This window comes from Barbus barbus (genome assembly GCF_936440315.1).
Source record: "Barbus barbus genome assembly, chromosome: 12".
Taxonomy (NCBI): domain Eukaryota; kingdom Metazoa; phylum Chordata; class Actinopteri; order Cypriniformes; family Cyprinidae; genus Barbus; species Barbus barbus.
In genome coordinates, this window is record NC_136740.1 from 20966554 (window position 1) to 20990162 (window position 23609).

At 36.7% G+C, this 23609-nt stretch overlaps 1 protein-coding gene and 1 pseudogene across 3 annotated transcripts; one reads left to right on the forward strand and one right to left on the reverse strand.

Moving 5' to 3' along the window:
- Window positions 1-6120: 6120 nt before the first annotated feature.
- LOC306878157 (importin subunit alpha-6-like) lies at window positions 6121-18179 on the reverse strand. 2 transcript variants are annotated; one of them, XM_079430320.1, is made up of 14 exons: window positions 18069-18179; window positions 15875-16008; window positions 13557-13658; window positions 12925-13024; window positions 12744-12838; window positions 12529-12660; window positions 12320-12408; window positions 10980-11079; window positions 10669-10832; window positions 10499-10577; window positions 10296-10421; window positions 10077-10204; window positions 9262-9440; window positions 6121-7987 (listed from the first exon to the last, which is right to left on the reverse strand). In XM_079430320.1, exons 1-14 carry the CDS (start codon window positions 18070-18072, stop codon window positions 7800-7802), a joined length of 1620 nt encoding a protein of 539 aa, XP_079286446.1. In that variant the 5' UTR covers window positions 18073-18179; the 3' UTR covers window positions 6121-7799. The 2 variants fall into 2 exon arrangements, with proteins under 2 accessions (XP_079286446.1, XP_079286445.1); XM_079430319.1 differs by having other exon boundaries at window positions 10496-10577; window positions 18069-18171.
- LOC306878156 (zinc finger-containing ubiquitin peptidase 1-like) lies at window positions 18149-23446 on the forward strand (annotated as a pseudogene). Its single transcript has 12 exons — window positions 18149-18289; window positions 19387-19886; window positions 19962-20057; window positions 20187-20231; window positions 20309-20425; window positions 20649-20758; window positions 20889-21048; window positions 21796-21981; window positions 22069-22231; window positions 22680-22843; window positions 23002-23222; window positions 23319-23446. The product of its transcript is annotated as a zinc finger-containing ubiquitin peptidase 1-like (transcript).
- Window positions 23447-23609: the final 163 nt, after the last annotated feature.

Genomic DNA, 23609 nt, shown 5'->3' on the forward strand with positions numbered 1-23609 from the left:
ATAATAAAACTTAATAATTGGCTATGTAGAAATTAGCATTATAGATTCATAAATGCTGCAAAGCTATTATTGATTGGGAAGCTCAATGTAATGTTTACACATTTCATTTTGCATATCGACAATCATCTGGAAGAAAATGGTTTACTTTATTAATATGAATTGTCGCGAAGCTGGGACTTTTCCTGTGAATTTACAGACAACATCTTCCAAATCCTGTCGAGAATGAAACTGTGTCTTTTCTGTTTGCTCATCTTTTTCTCTTTGGTGTGACAGTGTGTCTCTTGGCTAGAGGCCTAACACATCACTGATACTATGAGAGAAACATAGTGAGAGTGCCAGAGGCTTGTGACTGGATCGAGAACAGCCCCAAACTCTCATCTCAAATACGTCATGTTTCTTATGTCATGCTGAAATCTTTGTTTTCTCAATCACTAAAATGCCTAATAACTGGCTATTGTGCAAATTACTCGGTACTACGTTCTGCTAAGGATTTCAGTTATATAAAACAAAGTGTTGTTGTTATGCAGTGTTAAGTTGAAGTGTTAAATTCAGTGGTCTATAACTCACTTTGAATGTACATATGAAAAAAGAAAAAAAAAAGATTTAAATGTTGAGGTTGTATTTGTTCTTCTCTTTGAAGGTTTGTGTAAATGCAAAATGCTTAGGTTTTTCTTATCTCTCACCCTGAGCATACTATTACAGGCTTCAGTCTCAAGTGTCACCCGGTGTGAGAAACATCTTGAAATATGAGAGATGGGTGAAATATGCAATGGCGAATATGCAGCGGTTCTAAAAATGTGACAGATGATGAATCAATTATTTATTGTTACTTGCAAGAAGCGTCATCCGTTTGACCACAAAAGCAGACAGTAGAGTCATTATTGCCAGTGGCATGCAGTCTTCAGGTGTTGTTTTGTGGTATTCCCCTCTCTGAACTAGCATGTCCAGTTTGTCACCTAAACAGTCACAACTCCATACAAAAAAATTATATTTACTCAGATGGTTAGATAATGTTACACTGAAATTCATCCTCAATATGCTATGACGTTGGATGATAATGCTGCTTACACATCCTCTTGTCAAATATTTGTTGAGATGATCTAAATAAACAATATCCAAGAATATGTGAAATGGCACCCAGGTTTTGTTATGTAGTTATACCTCAGTCTGGTGTGATTTGTTCTCGTCACATGATGCCTTCCACGCCTGCAGTATTTTCTGATGTTTATCATTCTTCCTCATTTGTCAATTTGATTTGAGTTTCCTTCTCCTGCTGTTGGCCCACATGATCTGTTGATATTGTTTAATTCTGTTTGTTCAGATATTTTGAATGAGGTTGCTCCATATAAAGTTCAGAAATCTAAGTTTAATCCAGCACCATGGTTTAATAATCATACTCATGCGATTAGGCAGGAATGCAGGAAGGCCGAAAGGAAATGGAGAAAGGATAAGTTACAGGTTTCTCTTCAAATTTTGAGGCAACAGTTTTCAGATTATCAGGATGCTGTGGGAACTGCGAGGCAAAATTATTTTTCCAGTGTCATTGCACAGAAATGTAATTCCCCTACAGCCCTCTTCTCAACCATTAATAGATTTCTTAATCCCAACCAATGTTTTGGTTTGACTCCTTCGTTAGAAACAAGTGAAATATTTCGGACATTTTTTGTGGAAAAAATTTAGATGATTAGTTCTAGTTTTCCTACACCATTTGTTGAGCCTGAGGTGACGTCGACTTGTGTAGAAGTTTTGACCTGTTTGAGCAGGTATCATTGGTACAAGTGAAGGACATCATTATTCGCTTAAAGCCGACTTCTGGTGGTTGTGATGTGGTTCCTTTACGTCTTCTCAAGGAGATAGTGGATGTCGTTGGGCCAAATATTACTTCCATTATTAATTGTAGCCTTTATAATGGGGTTGTTCCAATGGACCTTAAGCATGCGGTTGTTGAGCCGCTTCTTAAAAAGCCTAACTTAGATCCACTAGATTTGAAGAATTATCGGCCTATCTCAAAATGACCATGCATTTCAAAGATTTTAGAAAATTTTTTTGTTCACAGTTAATGTCTTTTTTAGAGAAGAATGAGGTCTTAGACAAGTTTCAGTAAGGTTTTAGGATGGGTCACGGTACAGAGTCTGCACTTTTAAGAGTTGTAAATTATCCTCGCATAATTCGAGATTCAGGTAATTCTGCAGCTCTGATTCTATTGGACTTGAGTGCAGCCTTTGATACAATAGATCATGGGATTCTCCTAAAGCGTTTATCACATTTAGTAGGGATCCGTGAGACGGTTTTAAAGTGGTTCAAGTCAACAGAGTATTCTCGGTGAAGTATGGTGACTTTGTTTCATCTACAGCTTCTATTACCTGTGGGGCTCCGCAGGGTTCTGTTTTTGGCCCTGTATTGTTTTCCCTGTACATGTTGCTTCTAGGCTCGATTTTTAAGAAATACAGGTTGTCTTACCATTTGTATGCTGATGATACACAACTTTATCTACCTTTGAAACATGGTGGGAATTGTGGTTCAAATTGACTTTTGGCATGTCTGGAAGAGGTGAAGAGCTGGATGGCTCAAAATTAGGTTCAGTTAAACCAAAGTAAAAGAGATATTATGATTTTTGGCCCCACCAGAGGATGCTCAGACATGGCCACTTGTTTAGGTCCTTTGTCAGTCTACTGTCATGACCAAATAAGGAATTTTGGAGTTGTGTTCGATCCAGATTTGAAGTTCAACAAGCAGGTTAATGCTGTGGTGAAGAGTTGTTTTTTCCAGATTAGGTCTCTTGCTCGATTAAAACCTATTTTGTCGATGAAAGATTTAGAAAAGGTTATTAATGCCTTTATATCGTCTCGTCTGGACTATTGTAATGTTTTGTATGTTGGGTCCTGTCAGACCTCTATTTCACGCTTACAACTAGTTCAGAATCCAGCAGCTAGGCTGCTTGTGAGTGCTAAGAAAAGTCAACACATCTCTCCTATTTTGGCCTCACTCAGATGGCTACCAGTGGGTTTTAGGATAAAATATAAGGTTCTGTTGTATGTGTTCAAGGCAGTGCATGGAATGGCTCCTGTTTATGTGTCTGAGCTGATTACTTTCCGACAGTCATCTAGGTCTTTAAGATCAACAAATAAGTTGTTTCTTACTGTACCGCAAACTCATTTAAAGCTGAAAGGGGTTCAGGCCTTTGCTGCTGCAGGTCCAAGGCTTTGGAATAGCCTAGCATTTGAGATTAGAGGGATTACATCCATAAATATTTTCAAAGCTGGGGTTAAAAAATATTTCTTGTCATTAGCTTTCAAGGAGTTGGGCTAGTATTTGTGTTTTTTATTGATTAATTGATTTTGTGTGTGTGTGTGTGTGTGTGTGTGTGTGTGTTCTATGTATTGTATGTACCTGTATGTTGATTGTACAGCACTTTGGTCTGCAGGTGCAGTTGTAAAGTGCTTTATAAATAAAAGGAATGAATGAATGAATAGTTATATGTACACAAGCAAATGAACATAATGAATTTCCTGGTGTTAAATTAATTTACTGTGAAGTCTAAGCCTAAGTCTGTTTCCATTCATACTCTGATGCTGCAGGGTGACCATATTTTAGTTTTCCAAAAAGAAGACAGTAGGGGGCTGGGTTCGTAGGCAAGGACATGGGCGGGGCTTCGCCTAACAGTATATGTAGCAAGGTTTTTTTGTTGTTGTTGTTGTTTGTTTGCTTATTTTGTTTTTAGAAAAGAAAACAAGTAGATAGAGTAGAAAAATAATAGATAATGCTAGTGCTAGATGGTCATTTTTAAATAAAAATAAAACAAGTAAATAGAACAGAAAAAGAATAGATAATGCTAGTGTTAGAAGGTCATTATTTATAATAAATAAAAATAAAATAAGTAGAAAGAATAGAGAAAGAATAGAGTGTTAGAGGCTCTTTTTTCTTTATAAATAATACAAGTAGTTAGAATAGAAATAGTATAGAGAGTGCAAATGTTAGAGCCTCTAATTTAGAGGGTCAAGTTTTTTTAATTTAAAAAAGCAGATAAAATTATAATTAGCATTAGAATAGATGGAGTTAGAGGGTCAAATGAAGATGAAAGAGATGTTTTCAGCCGTTTCTTGAAAATATTAAGGACTCAGCTGCTTGGATTGAGTTGGGCAGGTCATTCCACCAGGAGGAAACAGTTAAAGGGGTCATATGTTGTGATCTCAAGTTTTCTTTTCTCTTTGGAGTGTTACAAGCTGGTTGTGCATAGATAAGATCCCTGAAGTTTCAAAGACTAAAGTCTCAAAACCAAAGAGATATTCTTTATCAAAGTTAAGACTCTGCCACGCCCCCCTAAAATGGCTCATTCAAACACACCCCCACGTCTATGTCACAATGTGGAAATATTTGGGTAATGTCACCCAAATGTGCACGCGAGGAAAGAAGGCGTGGTTTCAGTAACCACAGTAGTGTTACAGTCATGTCAGGGAGACACTGTGTTTCTAGGCGAAAGCAAAAGCACTTTGTTTGGTCTTCCGAAAGTAGATGCATTAAGGAATCATTAAGATTACTTACAACAGAACAGCACAACCCAAATGTTATCACAACGCATTTTATGGACGACCATTTTGTGAAGCTAGGAGAGGAGGTAATTTTGACTGTGCTATGACAATCTGGCGCTTCTGAATCAGGGACTATGTTTTGTTATTAGTTGTTAAAAGTATTTGCTATTGACTGTTCAAATTCAAATGCTATTGACAAGGTCCAAAAAGAGGAAATGTCTGGGAAAAAGAGGACATATGGTCACCCTAATGCTGGGTCTAGTGGCATTTCAATTAATCTCCAAGTGGTATTCAGCTCTGGGCTTTGTGCAAGTCAGTTATGATTATGGTTTTGCACGATTCAAACTATTTTATCTGATCTTGCTTTGTTCACAAGAAAAACACCCAGCCTGCGACAGCAGTAAAATCATTGCTCATTGTCATACAGTATAGGCTACATCACTGTAAAGGTGTAGCACTGAGATTAATCTTCACTGGAAATAACTAGGTGTTGTTCACATACCTTTTACAGTAGTGTTCCAAGCCCAATATATGTAAACTGCAGAACTTCAAGGAAACAAAACAGACAAATGACTCATGTTTAGTTTCCTTTTACCTTTCAAAATCTTGCCAGTCACACTTGCACAATTCCCTCACCTGATAAGCTAAACCATGTCATGAATAAAACAGCCTTTGTATGACGTTTGTCGTCTTTCCGTGAATATTTTAAAACTTTTTTAAAATTTAAAAAGCTTTACGCCACTAGGAAATATTATATGAACTTTTATATAAATGTTTTAACAGATTTGTGTCCTTACCATGTTTATATTATGTGGTATTTTACCATAACATCTGATTATATATTTTATTTGGTATTTTAATTATATAGCCTATTGTTTTATAATTAATCCAGTTCCATCTCCGTGTTTTAATGTTGGTACCTCTGTTTACTTTGAATTCACCGTTCATTAGTTGGAGTTTCTGCGTTCCACTGCGCTGCATTTTAATTCATTTTTATGTAAACATACATTAGATGGACGTCTTTAACCGCTGAGCTCGAATTGGCAGTAAACAATAGGCCTAACTTTAGTTCAGCGGTTTAAAACAGATCTCTCGAGTACCTGCAGTTCTTGGATTTGAGGCTGTGCTGAAAACGTTCTGTGTGAGGGACTTTGTGATTTTACCCCTTTAAGGGATAGTTCAGCCAAAAATGAAAATTCTGCCATCATTTAATCACCCTCGAGAGGTTTTAAACTAGTATGAGTCTCTTTCCTTGGCTGAACACAAGATATTTTGAAGAACGTGGGTAACCTAACAGATTCTGGTCTGTTGACATCCATAGTATTTTTCCCTCACTAGTCAATGGGGACCAACAACTGTTTGCTTACCCACATTCTTCAAAATATCTTCTATGATAAACAAGAAAAAAGTCATACATGTTTGGAACAATTTGATGGTCAGTAAATGATGCCAATTTTCATTTTGAACCTTTTGAACCAAAGAACTCTTTGAACTCTTGCTAGTGTTGGCTCAATCATTTTGACATTGACAAGCACTGTTAAACTGCTGTTGCAAACCACCCTTACTTAATTAAATCACAGTAAACCTATTTAAATGTGTAACAGAACATTTTATTTGTCTGTGTATGTCTACATTTCACACAATATCAACATTTGTCCTTGAGGAAAGCAATGATCTCCTCTGTACTGTATGCTTGTACCAATGATAACTTAAAAACACATGTTTTTTGTTTTTTTTCTGATGCGAAAAAAACCCAAACTTAGAAAACATTGTACAAACATGAGAATTTTTACAAAACTATACACAATCGAATGTGCTTGATAAAGTTTAATTTTACAATCTTAATGATTTTTTTCTTTGTAAATATACTGACTTTCCATTATTATAACTCTTATTTGGATCAATCAAGCTTGTTTCAAAAGAGAATGGGTGCAAGTCATTTACCGGCAGAACATAAGGAGGAAGTAAATATCACACCAAAAACAGAAAACAGAGGAACTTTCTGCCAGACAAGTTTCATGACTAAGGAAATCTCCTGCAAGTAAGTTCATTTGAAGCATTATAAAAAGGATATCATCATTACAAGATTTAGAACATAAGTTCCTTAGAGGAAATTTGAGAGCTAGTAGGGACCATGTGAGGAAAAGCTCTTTGAATGAAGATGCTTTCCTTACATTAGTATTTCACTGCAAACCAAGACCATTTCACTGAAAAACATCCTCCTTCTACCCTCAATGTATATATAATATACACATTTTACTAATTCTCAACACTTTTTACCATGTGCACAGTAAATAAATCAAATTAAAGCCAGTCAGCGCAAATAGAAACACCTTCCAGGTGAGATGAGAATGATATGAATCCAACCCAATGATATGAATACATACAAACAACTCCATCTTGGTGATCGTATGAACACACTTAAATAATTGCATGCCATGCTTGTAACGCTTTAACAGCATTAGCAAAGCGAGGGCTGCAAGGATGCGGGCTGTGCGCTGGTCTCCGAATAGCCGGACCCCACAGACCGGCTCCTTCTAAAAAGCACAATAAATACGGCTCTAAATCTCCCAGGCCAGCAAGTTAACAAAATGTCTGAATAAATAGTGTAACTAAGCTTGACATGCCCTCAGGATGCATTGTGAACAAACATGGCATGACAAACTGTTGGTGTGCTGGCACACAAAGTCAGAGAATTCATCCAATGCAAATGTATCAATGCAAATACATTAGTTACTTTGTCTGGCCGTGTTATTTCTGCCACGCCAAAAATACATGTTTGCATAGAAGCATTTACTTCACAAGAGAAGAGAACTGTCAGAGCTAAAGGCTGGGTGCTTGTCACACACTTCGTTTTCTGATTGAAGAGGTAGTTTCACATTTCTCAAGGGATTTTGAGTAAAGTTTACTTTACAGGACACCAGTGCCAATGTCTAATAATCATAACATCAACAGCAATAATAACAAAAGCAAGATGCTTTTTGTTAGTCTCAACAGGACTTAAACTACAGACTCTGAGCTTTGCCCTCCTCGGTCCATCTCACAGATTTTCTCTCTCGGTAATGGAGCTTGGAATATTAGCAGGATGGAAATGGAAGATTTAGTGGGTTGGCAGGCGTCATCTCTGCTGTGAGTAGCGGGTACGGGCCTCCGTGTCTTGGAGCGAGGCTGGAGCTGAGGTCCTGCGCTGCAGAGAAGGAGGGAGAGGAGACTCCAGGCAAGATGGAGGAAGCTAGGCCTGAAGCTTGGCCAGTAGCACAGGGATACGAGTTAGAGCTGGAAGCCATCCATCGGTCCCTCAGACTGCTGGAAAATGTACTGGCCCTGATTCTGATCCACCTGCGGAACGATGCTGGCGTCCTCCTCCTCCACGCCAAAGTAGTGCTCGATCAGGTCAAAGGCCTTCTGGTAGATCTCCTGGTTCTCGTGGCTCTGCAGGAACTCAATCTTATCCAATCCTGTGTGGGAACATCAGTAAAACAATTATATAAACAAATGAACAAACAGCACTGTAAACACTGTCTGCACGAACGGAAAGCATAAGACAATTCAGACTATTAAAAAAAAATGATAAAATTTGTTGAGTTGATTTTTGTGCATGTTTATTTTTGTTTAATAATAATAAATGTTATCTTTAATAATACTATTATTATCGTTAATAACATTCTTCAAACCAACCCAGAAAAATCTGAAATTGTGAAAATCAAATGAAAAACAAAACAGCTGAAAATACATGATTCCTGCACCTTTTAAGCAGTGAATTTTTAGTACTTGTCCAATTGTCCTCGTTCCTGCAGGTTTGCACTACACAACATCAGAAAGATCAGGCCCTTTCTGACAGAGCATGCTGCGCAACTTCTTGTCCAGGCCCTGGTTGTTTCTAGACTGGACTACTGCAATGCTCTTCTGGCTGGTCTGCCATCAAACGCAATCAAACCTCTACAAATGATTCAGAATGCAGCGGCACGACTGATCTTCAACGAGCCCAAAAGAGCGCATGTTACACCTCTCTTCATCTCTTTGCACTGGCTACCAGTGGCAGCTCGCATCCAGTTCAAGTCACTGATGCTTGCGTACAGATCTACTACAGGCTCTGCACCCTCCTACTTCCACTCACTATTACGAACCTACATCCCCTCCAGAAGTTTGAGATCTGCTAGTGAGCGACGCCTTGTGGTACCATCACAGAGAGGCTCAAAATCACTCTCCAGAACATTCTCGTTCACCATTCCTGGCTGGTGGAATAATCTTCCCACCCCTATCCGGAACGCCGGAACGCCGGATCTCTGGCAACCTTCAAGCAACAACTTAAAACTCATCTCTTTCGGCAGTACTTGACTTCATCCTAAACTCAAAAAAAAAAAAAAAAAAAAAAAAAAAAAAAAAACTTTCCCTCTATCTTTCTCTCCACCTACTAGTTTGTACTTATTTGAACAATGACTGAGACTTGGTGTTATGAGCACTTCCTCTGTCTGACTGCCTCTTCAAGATGAATCGCTTTTTGTATTCCCCAATTGTAAGTCGCTTTGGATAAAAGCGTCTGCCAAATGACTAAATGTAAATGTAATTAGAATTGCTGACAAATGACCAGTTTTGAACAAATTAAATACTTAAGAGCTGACCATAACTAGACATATTTATAATGACTGCAATGACTTTTCCAGACCTGGAAAAACCAAACATTACATTAAATGCATGAGATGATTCAAGGTATTAGGTGAGGCATGCCTACCATAAGCCTCTTCAATGAGAGCACAGTAAGGATTGATGCCTGTTCCGTTCTGTTTGGACTCCTGTTCTCCCAGTCTGAGGATGTTCTCCAGGCCGTTCAGAGCCACCTGCACAATCTTGGAGTCCATCACCGTCAGCAGGTCACACATGGGCTTTATGGTGTTGAGAGAAACCAAGTATCTGCATGTAAAGCACAATTATTAACTTCTGTCTCACTAAACATCCACCTAAATAACACCCCATAACGCAGTTTTCTAGAACGTAGGCATATATGTGGGTTAAATGGGGAAAAAAAACGCTAGCATAACAAGAGAGGACTTCCTGGATTCTCAGATAAAAATTCCACTTCAAAAGTAAATTGGATATTTATTTTTTACGGAATTTAAGGTATGATTATTAGTGCAAATTTTTTAAAGGTTTATTGTTTAAGTGCACATTACTTGTTAAAATAACATCCCTAATATTTACATAACCACATGATGTGAATAAAAATAAAATATTTAAAGAAAAATCACTTTAAAGATGGTCTGAATATTACTGCCATCTACAGGCCAGAAATGTGTCATGCGCTATGATCCCACTCTGTGCTTTAATGACTGTTATTAGTCTAACCAAAATCCGTGTAAATGATACTAAGCTTTTCAAGTCTGTCTTAAAACAGATTATGGGTAAATGATCACCTAAGGCAGTATGCAGGTGGTTTAACATGCATTATATAAGATTCTCAGAAAATTTACGCTAACACAATCAAAATAAATCCTTTTCAATTCTTAGAATAGGTAAAAAAAACCAAAGCAAAAAAAGCTCACAGTGTACCTAATCTGCTCTGGCGTGCCTCCCGAGGTGGCGTTGGTTATTGCCCACGCGGCCTCCTTCCTGGTGCGGAACTCAGCTTTCTGCAGTATCTCGATTAACACTGGGAATATGTTTGCATCGATTACCACCTGCAACAGAATAAGCATCAACCTATGGCTGTTCAGACACAACATATATATGGTATCATAACCTTATAGTGTCTCGCTCAGTCTAAAGTACCTGGATTTGCGCTCTGTTCCCAGCGGTGATATTGGAGACAGTCCAGCAGGCCTCTTTTTTGATGGATTCCTTCGGACTGCTGAGTAAATGGAGCAGGCAGGGCAGAGCAGAGCAGTTCAGAATCACCTGACATACAACAGAACATCACAACAGATCAGAAAAATGCAGACAACTTTGCATGTGATAAACGACAGCTATACTACCTGGGTCTGAATATCGTCTCCTGTTACAATGTTCCCCACTGCTCTCAGTGCAGGGGACACCACCTTGTAATCACTGTGCCTGTGAATGGACAATACACAGGTGTTATTCTAAGTCAGTGATAAAAGACATCACATAGTTTACTGATTGAGTTAGCATGTCTGGTCCTTACATGAGCAACTCCACCAGCCTGCGGCACACGCCTGAGTCAATAACTGTCTGGATTTTGTCATTGGGTCCATCGGACAGGTATGAAAGTGCCCAGCAGGCATCTGCAAGAACATCAGGATCACTGCTGAAGAGCAATCTGGAGAGCACGCTCAGACATGGCGACACCTGTTAAGAAACAACAGTTGTTTGATCATGTTACAAGCGGAAAAAAAACACTGGTTTACACAAAGAGAGTGTGTTTGTGTGCATCATTGAAATTTGATAACTATGCAATTGGAATGTGGTTTACCCAGAACTGGTTTGCAAACTCACCTTTGCGAAGTCTGGAGGTGGATTTTTCCCTCTGCAGAGGTTGGATAGCGCCCACACTGCGTTTCGTGTGGTAGTGAGCCGGTTTGATTTCGCAAGCAACCTGCAATGACGAGGAAAGAATATGTAATCAAACCACTAGATGGCGGTAATGATAAGGTCTTTTATATAACAGACACACTACAGCAGAAAAATGCTGTGGCATAGTGAAATATAAGCACACCTGCTAAAGTCACAAAGCACATACCAGCAGGTTTAAGAGTGGTAAACAAAAACTGTTTGTGACATCAGAATGACGTTAGGAAGTGAGATTTATTCAACGTCATCTTTTCTTAGGCCCCTAATCATAAGACTTCTACCAACAAAATTTTAATTCTTTAAACACACAGATTTCATTAATTCTGAATCCTTGTAATGAGAAAAGAACAGCAAGTAAGTTTTTTTGGATTGGAACTTAGCAACCTAGACATCAAGATTTGGCCAGGCAGCATGGTCCAGAGAGCCAATATGTTTTTCTCCATTGATGGTCATTCAAAACATAGCTGTGTGTGCTGGCTAAATGTTTTTTGGCAAGCAAAATACAGTAAAAGATACTAGTTAAAATTCTGGGGTCAATAATACCATTATGATCAAATAATTGATCATAATTTGCAGTAAAGACATTCATAATGTAACAAATTATTTCTATTAAAAAGAAATGCTGCTCTTTTCAAATTTGTTCAGTTTCCACAAAAATATTGAACAGCACAACCTTTTTCAACATTGAGAATAATAGAAAATGTGTCTATAGCTTCAAATCAGCATATTAGAACGATTTCTGAATGGCTGCTGAAAATTCAGCTTTGCCATCAAATTGATACAATACATTTTTACAATATATTAAAACAGAAAAGAGTTATTCTTAGTTTCTGTAATATTTCAAATATCACACTGTTGATCAAGTAAATGTAGCCTACCAGCCTTGGTGAGATTCTTTTTCAAAAATATTTTCAAACTTCAGTGTATTTCACTTATATTTCATTTTAGTATATAGTAGATGTTCTAACAGTGTCCAGTTTTTGGAGGGCTCTTAAAAGCATGAAACAGATATATTTACCCCATTTGCATTAACATCACAGCTAGTGAATACTTGCTAGTGAAAGGCTTGGGACTGTGTGCATTACGTTCATGCCATTTAATGTCATTTTTCCTGCAGGATATTACATTTAAGGCTCAGCAAAGATATAGGGACCTATATAGGGACTTGAGATAACAGTTAGATTTAAATAGGTATCATAGACTTCCTGCAAAGCAGCAAATACAAACATGAAATCACAGTGTTGGGACCAGTAGAGGACACTCACTGCTGAAGAGAAGGCAAGATGCCACAGTTGAGGACATAGTCTCTGCACTCTGCATTATCCCCGGCTATATTTCCTAATGCCCACACTGCCTGTAAAAACAGTTACAAACAACGGATCACTTTCATGGTGCTATGGAGTTCTGATAAAACAGCTACTGGATGAAAAGCATGAACCAGGCTACAATCTGCAAAAAATAAAAAATAAATCACCTGCTCTTGTACATCCTCATAGTCTGAGTTGAGTAGCTCTATAAAGATGGGCACGGCCCCCATCTCAATGACCACCTTGGTGTGTTGGAAGGTTCCTGAGGCTATGTTGGTCAGGGCCCAGGCAGCTTCAAACTGGTCAAAACAAGCAACAATAGCCTCTTAAATCTTGGCTGTAATGGCAATGCAGCTTCCGTAAGACTATGAAATGTTCTTACCTGCAGAGTCCAGTTATCACTCCTTTTTAGGAATTCAACAAACCGGTTGACGACACCAAGTGTGTGGATGACCTCATCAATAGGAGGATTGGGCTCTAAAGGAAATGAATAACATCTTAATCTTGACCTTAAACAATTGTCATCCATGAGTTGATGAGACGTAGAAATAAAAGACACCAACCTTTAGAGAGTAATTTTCTGAACTTTTGAGTGGCTATGAGCTGCTGGTCTGGATCCTCAGAGAAGATCATCTGAATCATGTCTTGGGTTATAACTCCTTCCTGCACAGATTGACATAATAATGTTTATCCAAGATGTGGTTTTTGACATAAAATAGTTTAAAAGCACCAGAGAAAAAAAAAGTGTGTATGAAAGGTGTAAATAATGGTCTTGTACAAACATACTTCAATGGCTTATCTAGTCATATTATATCTAACTATCTACATACATATATACACACACACACACGTTTAGATAGATATAGATATATAATATAGTGTGTGTGTGTATATATATATATATATATATATATACACACACATATATACATATATATATATATATATATATATAGTTATTATTTTTAAATTTTAGTAATAAATTATGATTACATAATGCTAAAATTGAAACAAAATATATACAACTATGCTAATTTTATTTTTTAAAGTGCTGTTTCAATATGCTTAAAACTATGCAGGACTAATAACCAAGCCCCATGGCAAAAGTACTGACAAATATGTTTGTTCTCTGTAAACTTTACGGTCCAATCATCTGTTTGACAACAATGACAGGATCACTGCCTGGATCACTTACACCTGATACAGGTACAGTGGAGCTGATATCAGGGTCCTGAATGGGGCATTCAAGCATGGACTCATCACCAGGTGGCAGAGACACATTCCTCCTCTTGAACAGCTGCGGAGTAGGTAGAACGATTATTTTAGTAGTTACTTTTGTACACAAAACTGATACATTAAATGAACAAATCCGGTCATATAACCCTTTAATATAGGGTAAACGTACCTATTAAGCTCACTTCAATTTTTGAGCTCAGATTATAAAACGAAAAAATTATTTATTATCCTACTTGATGTCTTAACCAATTGATATGTTTGTTACTATATACCTCCTATAATTTCAAGTCAATCAGATCATTGCACACTGAGATATGGGTCTCCATGTGTTCACACTGTCTGGCGGCTATTTTGAAAGCCGTCTAAAATCTTTCACCAAAAGAGGAGCCCCTTAAATGTGTGGTTTTTAGACATTTAAGCCTTTATTTTGGGTAAGTTTCACTACTTATTGTAAAATTAAGAGATTAATGTTCAGACATATTATAACCTGGAACTTGGATGTGGAAAATAATTACATTAGATCCAAAAGATAGTTTTAGCAACACAGCGCAGATGCTACAGAACACAGTTAGCTGACTAGCTGTATAAGATTGTGTGCTACGCTAACATTTTACTTCACAGGCATTACTGGCTTGTACTTTTACAGCCATAATATTATAAATGTACAGTTTATTGATGGTCTGTCGTTTTACAGTGCTGTAATTTTTAAAGATTTCATTTTATTTTAAGGTGAGCTTAAAGGTGCACTACTATGAAAATCACACAGTGAAAATTCATAGATATTGTTAATAATTTGTTCATATAAAATATGTATGAACTTAATACATGACCTAGAATATATATTTAGCAAAATCCTGTCATTTTAAAAAATATTACATGAAGTTTATTAAAAATGTTGCTGCTCCAATTAAGCTCAGTGTGCTCTCTTTAAGCTCTTACACATTGAGCATCTATGTAAATACTTCATAAACAGACTTTAAATATTAACTGATGGTTGTCACTTTAAGTTAAAGGGGACATAACACACAGTTTCACCCAATCTCATGTTAATCTTGAGTACCTATAGAGAAGTACTGCATCCTTCATATCTGCAAAAAGTCTTTATCATATTTATAAAAGAAAGATAGTGCTTTACGATTCTCTCTGGAAAAAGCCAAGCTCCTGGAGGCGCGCCGTGGGCGGAGCTAAAGAGTGACAAGCACTCTCGTGCTGGTCAATGCGTGCACGGGCGTGTTTTTCCGGGAGAAATGCCCATATAAGGAGTTCCTCCGTCGTTTACATCAGCAAGAGCCATGATCGGAAAAAAACTCTCCGAAACTTGTACCAACCCGGAAGTGAGATTTTTGACACAGAAATACTGTGTTATACGTCCAAATTGTTTTTTTTAAACTTTGTTAAAGAGTTGGATTCTCATGCTAAGCATGGACAGTGTAAACATTACTGAATGCATAAAACAGCATTTTACCCCCCCTTTTAAGTTTATCGATTTTCTATGGATTCTGTCAACTCAAATCCGCAGACTGGCTCTGATCTTTGGCAACTAGCATCAACTTCTCCAGACTGTAAATCTGTAAAAAAATCGGGGCAAAAATCGCGTAGTGTATTCCAGCCTTAAGAGACAATAGATAAGTTGACACCCATTTAAAAAGAGGTTTCATAATGAGGCTAATTTCTGTGTTCATCCCCATGAATTATGTTTTATTGGTTTGTTTTATTTGATTTTCGAATATGTGTTACTTAGCTGAAAGTGGACTAGTATAGATGTTGCAATGTGCTTAGATGACACTTCATTATGAATAAATAACTGATCGACTTGAATGCCTTGTTGCTTGATTTTAGTCTTCTGTTTTTTTGTGATTGACTTTGTACCTTTTTGTACCTTCAAAAAAATATTTTTCAATTATTCTTTAAAATAAACAAGAATTTTCAATAAAACATGATGTGAGTTTTATGGGAACAGGGGTGTGCTTAAAGGGTACAAAAATGTACCTATTAAGCACAGCCAGACTTTTTGAATTTAATGATGTATATCTTATTTGAAATGCTTTTGTCATTTAAAATAAAATTAAATATTCTTGTGTGAGAGAATTTTTATTTTAACAATATTTTGTACTGAAACCAATATCTTGTGCACTAAAAATATCTCAATGTAGATTTTGGTGAGCTTAATAGGTATGTTTACCCTATCCACTTTTATTTCACAATGTATGATGAATCCTTCATGAACAAAACTGTAATTTAATTTGCTTGTATAATGAAGAAAAAATTATGACAAACCTGCTCCTCCCTCTTCTGTTTACGGAGTTGTATCCCTTCCTCCTCTCTCCGTCTCCGCATTTCCTGGGGGTTCAGGGCTTTATTCTTGTAGCTCTTCATTCGATAGCTTTCCTTGCCTGGGCTTGCCATTGTGTCTTCAGATGAGAGAAAGGAATGTGGTCAGATGCACATTTTGATACTACATTTCTGCTGTCTATTCAGCACATCAACCATAAGCCTAGCAATACAGACAAGAATCACAACTGGTCGAGCCAGTACGCAATTCTCATAATTTATGCCACTGCTCAGTCACAGTGTTTGCTCAAATAGAGCTGTGTTTCCCAAAAGCATCAGAAGCATTAGTAGATCTTAAGAAACCATTACCACATTATTACATTGCATTACATATCATTGTTACAATGTACAAAATTAATTCTGAAAAATGCATCACGGTTTCCACACAAATATCAAGCACCAATAATAATCAGAAATGTTTCTTGAGCAGCAAATGATATTAGACTTATTTCTGAATCATGTGACACTGAAGACTGGAGTAATGATGCTGAAAATTCAGCTTTGATCACAGATGCATTTTAAATTACATTTTAAAATATATTAAATTAGAAAATAGCTATTTTAATGGTTATATTTCACAATATTTATGTTTTTACTGTATTTTTGTTCAAATAAGTGCAGCCTTGGTGAGCAAGAGGCCTATTTAAAAATATTACAAATTCGTACTAACCCCAAACTTGGTTTATTTATGTATTATTTATTTTAAATAGGCTGGTTTGTGCAAGTAAATTTATTTAAACTGGTTGTTAAAAGTTCAAATGGATTGTGTTAGGTTCTGTAATTGCTGTTAATAAATCTGTCAGAAAAAAAATATGCTAAAGTTTCACATTTAGGAGTACAGCAGCCTGGCAGCCTTTTACAAAAATTAACCATGATTTTATTACAGTAACCACAGTTTACCACAGTATTTGTAGTAAAACTGCAGTAACCACAAATTTACCATGGTAATAATAATAATACATTTTAGTGCTTATGTAACAACATGTATATTTTTCACGAGGTACCCTCAAAGGTGCACCTTTGTAACTTATCTACCCTTAAAGCATGCATTCTTGTATGGTACTAATATGCTCCCTTTTAGGGATATAGGTGCACCTTTGAGGTTACTGCCCCAGTAAAGGGCTAAAATACAATTTTAGTATTTTTATTTCTGACGGTGTAAAAAAAAAAAAAAAAGACCTTTGAAATGTACAAAACCCCCCAAACAAACATAGCTTTAAAATATCTAACATTAAGTGAGTATAACTACTGATTATATTCTTTTAATAATTTTAAATATCAGTTTAGTTTAGAGGTATCGGTAACGATATTGACGATACTGGGCTTGAAAATATCGGTATCGGATCAAAAATAAAATAAGAGGTATTTATTTATTCCCTAATAAACAATGGTGTTTTCTTCTTTTAGTTTAATGGCGGATCACAAACCAGCATTTATAGCTGCATACAGCCACCTACTGTACAGGAGTGTGTAACATCAGGGTTTTATATACTTTAGTTAAAAAAAACATATATATTCTTAATTTATTTTCTTTCTTTTCCCCTTTCCCATATCTTCCCCTTTTCCTCCTCCCTCTTTCTCTCCTTTCCTTTCGAATTATACCCTACCTATATTTTCTGATCTAATCCTGTATTTCTTAGAAACAATTGTGTTTTAATCGGATCAGCTGGTTTTGTGTGGTATTGTGGTGGAGGTCTGGACTAATTTTACAAAGACAGTTTATGTCATACAACATAAGTAATCACAGCACTAAATATACAAGTCTAAGCATCTATATTAATACCACAAAATCTATTTGGCTCATCAAACACCTAATTATTCTTGGTATTCATCATTTTCAGTAGCGCATTAGCACATATTTCGTGGACAGCTGAAACCAAGACTTTATTGGTAACAAATCAAATCAGTTTCATAAATCCACTAAAGCACTGTTAAAACGTTACAGATTTATAATCTCTCAAATCATTCAGTCTTTTCACTTTCAGCCTAAACTGTACCCACCTTTTCTGTGCTAACATGCTAACCGTGCTAAGCTAGCTTGGACTAAAGTCAAAATGGTTCATTCCTCTGTCAGTACGCCCTGTTCTACTCCCTAGAAAGAAAAGCCCTTTACATCATATATATAGTGCATAGATCTCACCCATTAGTCGTAAATCGGAGAGGGATGTAACGTTACTGGCCGTGTGTTTTTAAATTTCTCTCAAGACCCTCCCGAGTTCCTCCAGCTGAGGGCAATATGGCGTCCACTTGTAAGGAACGTCACCTCCGCTGCTGTTTCCGGTTTTCATGAGCGGCCTCATTCAATAATATTAAACGGAAAGTGAAACGGGTGATTAAGTTAACATATCTACCTCTGAACAGGTACGTTGGATATAAATGTCGATTTCGAGATAGATTCGAGTTGAATTTTTGCTGTTGTGCATTGAAGTAGACTCAGAGTTTTTGCTATTTGTTAATTATAATGTTTTAAATGCATTTCAAACACAAACGCATCCCTTACCACTGTTTATCAAGGTTTACCAAGGTAAACAATGTTTATCTAGTAATATATCGTAATTATTGCAAATATTTTAAATTAAGGCCTGTCACTATTATGAACTTTTGCCTGTGGATTAATTGTCGCACAATATTTGTGATTAATGAAATATGTGATTTCTAAACAAACATGGCTTTATAAACAAACGTTGTACAGGGGTAGAATTACATCAATAATTTTCATTATTTAAGACTAATAGGTATTATTAATAATATTTTTTATAAAATTATTAACAACTGGTTACCCATATTTCTCTTTTCTCCTCCACCTTAGTCTTATTTCTTTGTGTATATATATATATATATATATATATATATATATATATCTTAGTGTTTATTTCTTTATTTCGTACTAATTTGTTTAACCTCAAAAAAGATATGATCATAATCATGTCAGGTGTGAACGGTTATTATATTATTGTGCAAAAGTTATATATTTACAAATTTATAATTTCCTTTATGGCTTATTAAAAAACATTGCAAATGGGTAGAATTACATGAATTATAAGTATGATTAACAAATTATATTTATTAATAATATTTATAATGAAATATAAAAAATGTGTACCATATTTTTTTGGTCCACTTTGTTTGTTTGGGGGAAAAAAGAATGGTTATGTGTGGTTAATATTACATTAGATATTATTATGTAATATATTGAATATGTTGCTCATAAATCCTTCACTTTCTATTGCAATTTTCAGACAGTATGATTAAACAAACAACCATGTCAAAATCATTGTCAGGCCTATTATTGGTACTAAAATCTGAATAAAATAATATTAGATGTTCTTCAAACTGTGTGAGAAGAATTTTCTCATTTTGATTGTTTTTGTTGTAAATTTGCCACAGTTTACTAACAATAACTGTAGTAACTATGGTATTTTTTGCTGATACTATCATGGTTAATTTGTTTTATCCAGCCTTGTGATAATGCCTGATAAATCTGAAGCCGAGATGAGAACCCATCTCCTCCGGAGTCATACTGAGTCATGATGGCTTGCCCATTCTGCTCTTTGTCCGGCGTCTCATATGACGAGCTGAACTTCCACATCAACACTGCACATATAGAGCAAGATTCGCAGGACATGCATGCAACAGTGGTTGACAGTGGACTACAAGGACTTCCAATTCTACAGTTCTACAAGGACTTCCAATGTGAATGTGAAAAATATGGACAAGGTATCTCAAGCCTCACCTCAGTCACCTTCCCAGGGAAACGGGATGACCACCCCGATTACAGGGACTTCTCTTTCTCAGGGAACCTCGGCTAGTCTGAAGAGTTCACCACCTGCAGCAGCCACAGCGAATGGTGCAGTAAAACTGGTTAGAACTACACAAAAATCCAGCAACAGCCCAAGCAAGGAGAAGGAAGATGGGTGGCGAAAATCAAAGCAGAAGCGTTTGTCCTCACCTATTAAAGGTGCTCTTGAGTTTACAACATAAAACTGACTTAAATTAGGCCATTAGACTAATATTTTCTCTCTGTGTGTTGCAGAAGGGTGCTTTGCATGTCCAATGTGCAGTTTGGTCTGCAAAGACGGTTTTATTCTGCAGGAGCATGTTGAGCTTCATCTACAGGACCAAGCTGAAGGTGTCTTACCTCAAAACATAAATATCACTGTAGCAAGTATATTTGTATGTTTACAAGTATTCATTTTACACTCTTTTTTTTATCACCAGCTGTCTATGATTGATGTCTGTTATGGTTTGTCTTCTTAAGGGGCTGGTTCAACAGAAGCATCTTCTACAAGCAGTAGTAGATCAGGTGAGTTAGCAAGGTGGTCAATTTGACAGCTCTGAATAAAACTGGATGGCCAAACTAAGCTATAATTATATTTTTAGGATCTCCAGGTGTGATGCGCTATGAGTGTCCAATTTGTTGTCTGAGTTGTTCCAATAGCTCCTCCCTTCAAGAACATGTTGAGCTACACCTGGAATATGGCTCGGCATCTGCAACAGGTATGTGTATATTAATAAGTATGCAACTGCATATGAATTTTATTTAAGAAAGTTCGGTTAGTTACATTTTAGTTTAGAAATTAAGAATGTTCTGTTTACAAGTACAAAGCATCAAGACGATAATAATCAATCAACATGAAATATGTTGTAGCCTTTGGTGCAGCGAAACTTGTGGCTTCTTAAAACATCTGACTTGATGTTCATTTGGTTTGTGTGTTTTGAGGACATTCATCTGAAGACCTGACTCTGGCCAGGAAGCTTCAGGAGGAAGAGGAGCAAAAGTGGAGGGAGGCTGCAACTAGACGGGAAGCAGAGGACTTTAAGAAGCTCCAGGTTAGCTAAAGAAAATGTCACTGAGATTTCTAGAAAATGTTCACCTAAAAAGTAAAAATTGTCATATTTACTTGTGTCGACCCACTACAAAAACTTTTATTATTTCTTTACACTTCACTACTGTTTTCAGAAGCAGTTTGGGCTTGAAAACAGCGGTGGTTATCGCAAGCAGATGGAGAGGAATATGGAGAGGGCTGTGTCTCGAGGTCAGATGGTTCCTGCAGAGAAAAAAGCGGAGATGCTTGAATCTCTGCCCTCTGGGGTGGATGATGGCAGAAGCAAAACATCAGGTCTGTTAGAGAGTGCATCATAGAGTTACAGTGTTTCCCACAGACTTGCACTCTATTTGTGGCAGCATATATATGCAAATTCCCCGGTAACGCTGTACACAAAACAGCGCTCCGCTCACAAACGCTGATTTATCAGGCATTACATGCCAGATGAAATGAAAATGACATTCAAAATTTTCTGAAGACAGTTGGTTTCCCCACCAGGTTTCGATTTTGAAACGTGCAGTGCTCATGTTTATTCAACGAAGTCAAAGCCTTTTGGAATATTTGGTCCAGCTGGTGAATTATTAGACTGAAAATCTGTTCACTTATTTTATCTTTTTATCTTATTGTCAATGTTGAAAACAGTTGTGATTTATTACCATTTTGTGTAAAGAGTGCTACATTTTTATAATTAAATTATTTGATAGATAATAATAAAAATTGATAGATACTTTTTTTGTAACTTTTTATAAGTGTTTTTCCAGTCACTTTCAGTCAGTTGAATGTGTCTTTGCTGAATAAAGTTATTAATTTCTTTCAAAAACAAATCTCACTGACCCAAACATTTGAACTGTAGTGCGTGTGTATACATTTTTAATTAATATAGACTTAATTAATTTTTATTTATAGTAGTAATTAAAAATATTGTAGTGTTATTATTAGGTTTTATACTATATAGCTATTACTTTTTTAATGTTAGAAAAAAAACCTAGAAAATTTAAATAAGAAATAGCTCAAGGCTCAGATGTAACCTTTTTATTTCAGGACTTATGGGAGCTCTGTATAGGTACTATCAGAGGGATGCCTCTGACTGTGCACATGTGTGGCTCTGTGCTGAGACTGATCACTATTCTTCATCGGAGGGGGACAAAGGCTGGGGATGTGGCTACAGAAACTTCCAGATGCTTCTTTCATCTTTGGATAGGATGGAGCAGTATAAACTTTTACCTGGTATAACATCAGTAACATCATGTTATTCTCTTGGCTCCCTGTTGATTTTCCTTGTAACAGTACCCATCATAAAATTTTCCCTCGCAGTTTCAGTTCCCAGCATTCTGAGAGTGCAAGCCTTAATTGAAGATGCTTGGGGTCAAGGCGCAGATCCTCAGGGTCTTCAAACTTCAACCATCGACTGTAGGGGACACGGGCTTGGATAGGAGCTACAGAAATCTATGCAAGTTCGCACCTCCCTTAGTGTGAAGTACGTACTGAAACCCCAAGTTTACATTCACACACTACTGTTCAAAAGTTTGGGGTCAGAAAGACTCCTGAAAACATGTATTGAGGCTTTCTCTAATTAAATATTAAGTAGCACAACACTGGGAACAATAAGAAGTGTTTCATGAGCACCACAGCAGCACATCACAATGATTTGTGCAAATTCAGCTTTGCCATAACAGGGATAAATCACATTTGAAAAATATTAAAATAGAAAACAGTTATTTTAACTAGTAAAAAAAAAAAAAATCACAGTATTAATATTTTACTGTATTTTTGATCAAATAAATGTTGCCTTGGTGAGACTTCTTTCAAAAACATAAACATTAAAAAAAAATTCAAACCAATCTCAAACTTTTGAATAGTTGTGAACATGTAAATGGCTTAAATATGATTAATTTCACATCTTAACTTTCCTTTAAAAAATTTAGAGCCCGAATTGTGGATTTTCACAAGCCCACTGGCCCAGGAGACACACATCCCAGACTGTTTGAGTGGGTAAAACAGTATTTCTCACATTCTGCCAGTAGGGGTGCAAGACTGCTACCCAAAATAGTGCAGACGACATTACCACTTATATACCTCCAGCACCAAGGTATTTCAAGATTTCTCTTGTAAAAAAACAACAGCCCCTTAATTAATTAGAATAGAGTGAATTTATTCTCCCTCATGAAACTCAAGATAGCATTATCCTCATAGAAATAGACTTGGCTTTATAAGATGGCATACGTGTTATCCTGTCTTTATGATCAGGCCACAGTCGCTGTATCGTAGGAGTGGAACAGAAAGTAAATGGCAACCTATGCCTGATCCTCTTTGATCCGGGGTGTGCACCTGGGGAAATGAGGAAGGTGCTGTCACAGGATACAGCAGCTACCATGGTACGACGTATGCGCAAATTCCCGTGTTGCCTAAAACACAAACAGTATCAAGTGGTTGCTGTAGAAGGGCTACTAACACCTGAAGAGAAACAGGTAATTTTGACCTACAGCTTCAGGAATTCATATGTGCAGTCTATGTTGAACTGTTGAGCTATTCCTTGACATTTTTGGCATGTTTGTGTCTTTCAGAGCCGTATTCTTAATTCAAGGACACTATGTGCTGAGAAAATTCCTTGACGGAATTCTCCACATCTGCCGACTGCAATTATATCAACTAGTCCAGGGGTGTCCAAACTCTAGAAGTCCAAACATACTAGAAGCTTCCATGCAGGTGTGTTGAGGCAAGTTGGAGCTAAACTCCGCAGGACACCGGCCCTCCAGGACCAAGTTTGGACAGCCCTGAACTAGTCCTTTAAAACAGACTGTGAAAACTGTATTTTTGTATAAATGTTAATATAAAACTGTTATTTTTTCTTACTT

Bases quoted from the DNA above. Each gene is read 5' to 3' on its own strand.
- LOC306878157 (XM_079430319.1), bottom strand. The intron at 12,661-12,743 runs GTAAGAACATTT...TGTTTTGACCAG, and splicing joins GTGATAACTGGACTCTGCAG to TTTGAAGCTGCCTGGGCCCT. The intron at 10,833-10,979 runs GTGAGTTTGCAA...GTTTCTTAACAG, and splicing joins CACCTCCAGACTTCGCAAAG to GTGTCGCCATGTCTGAGCGT.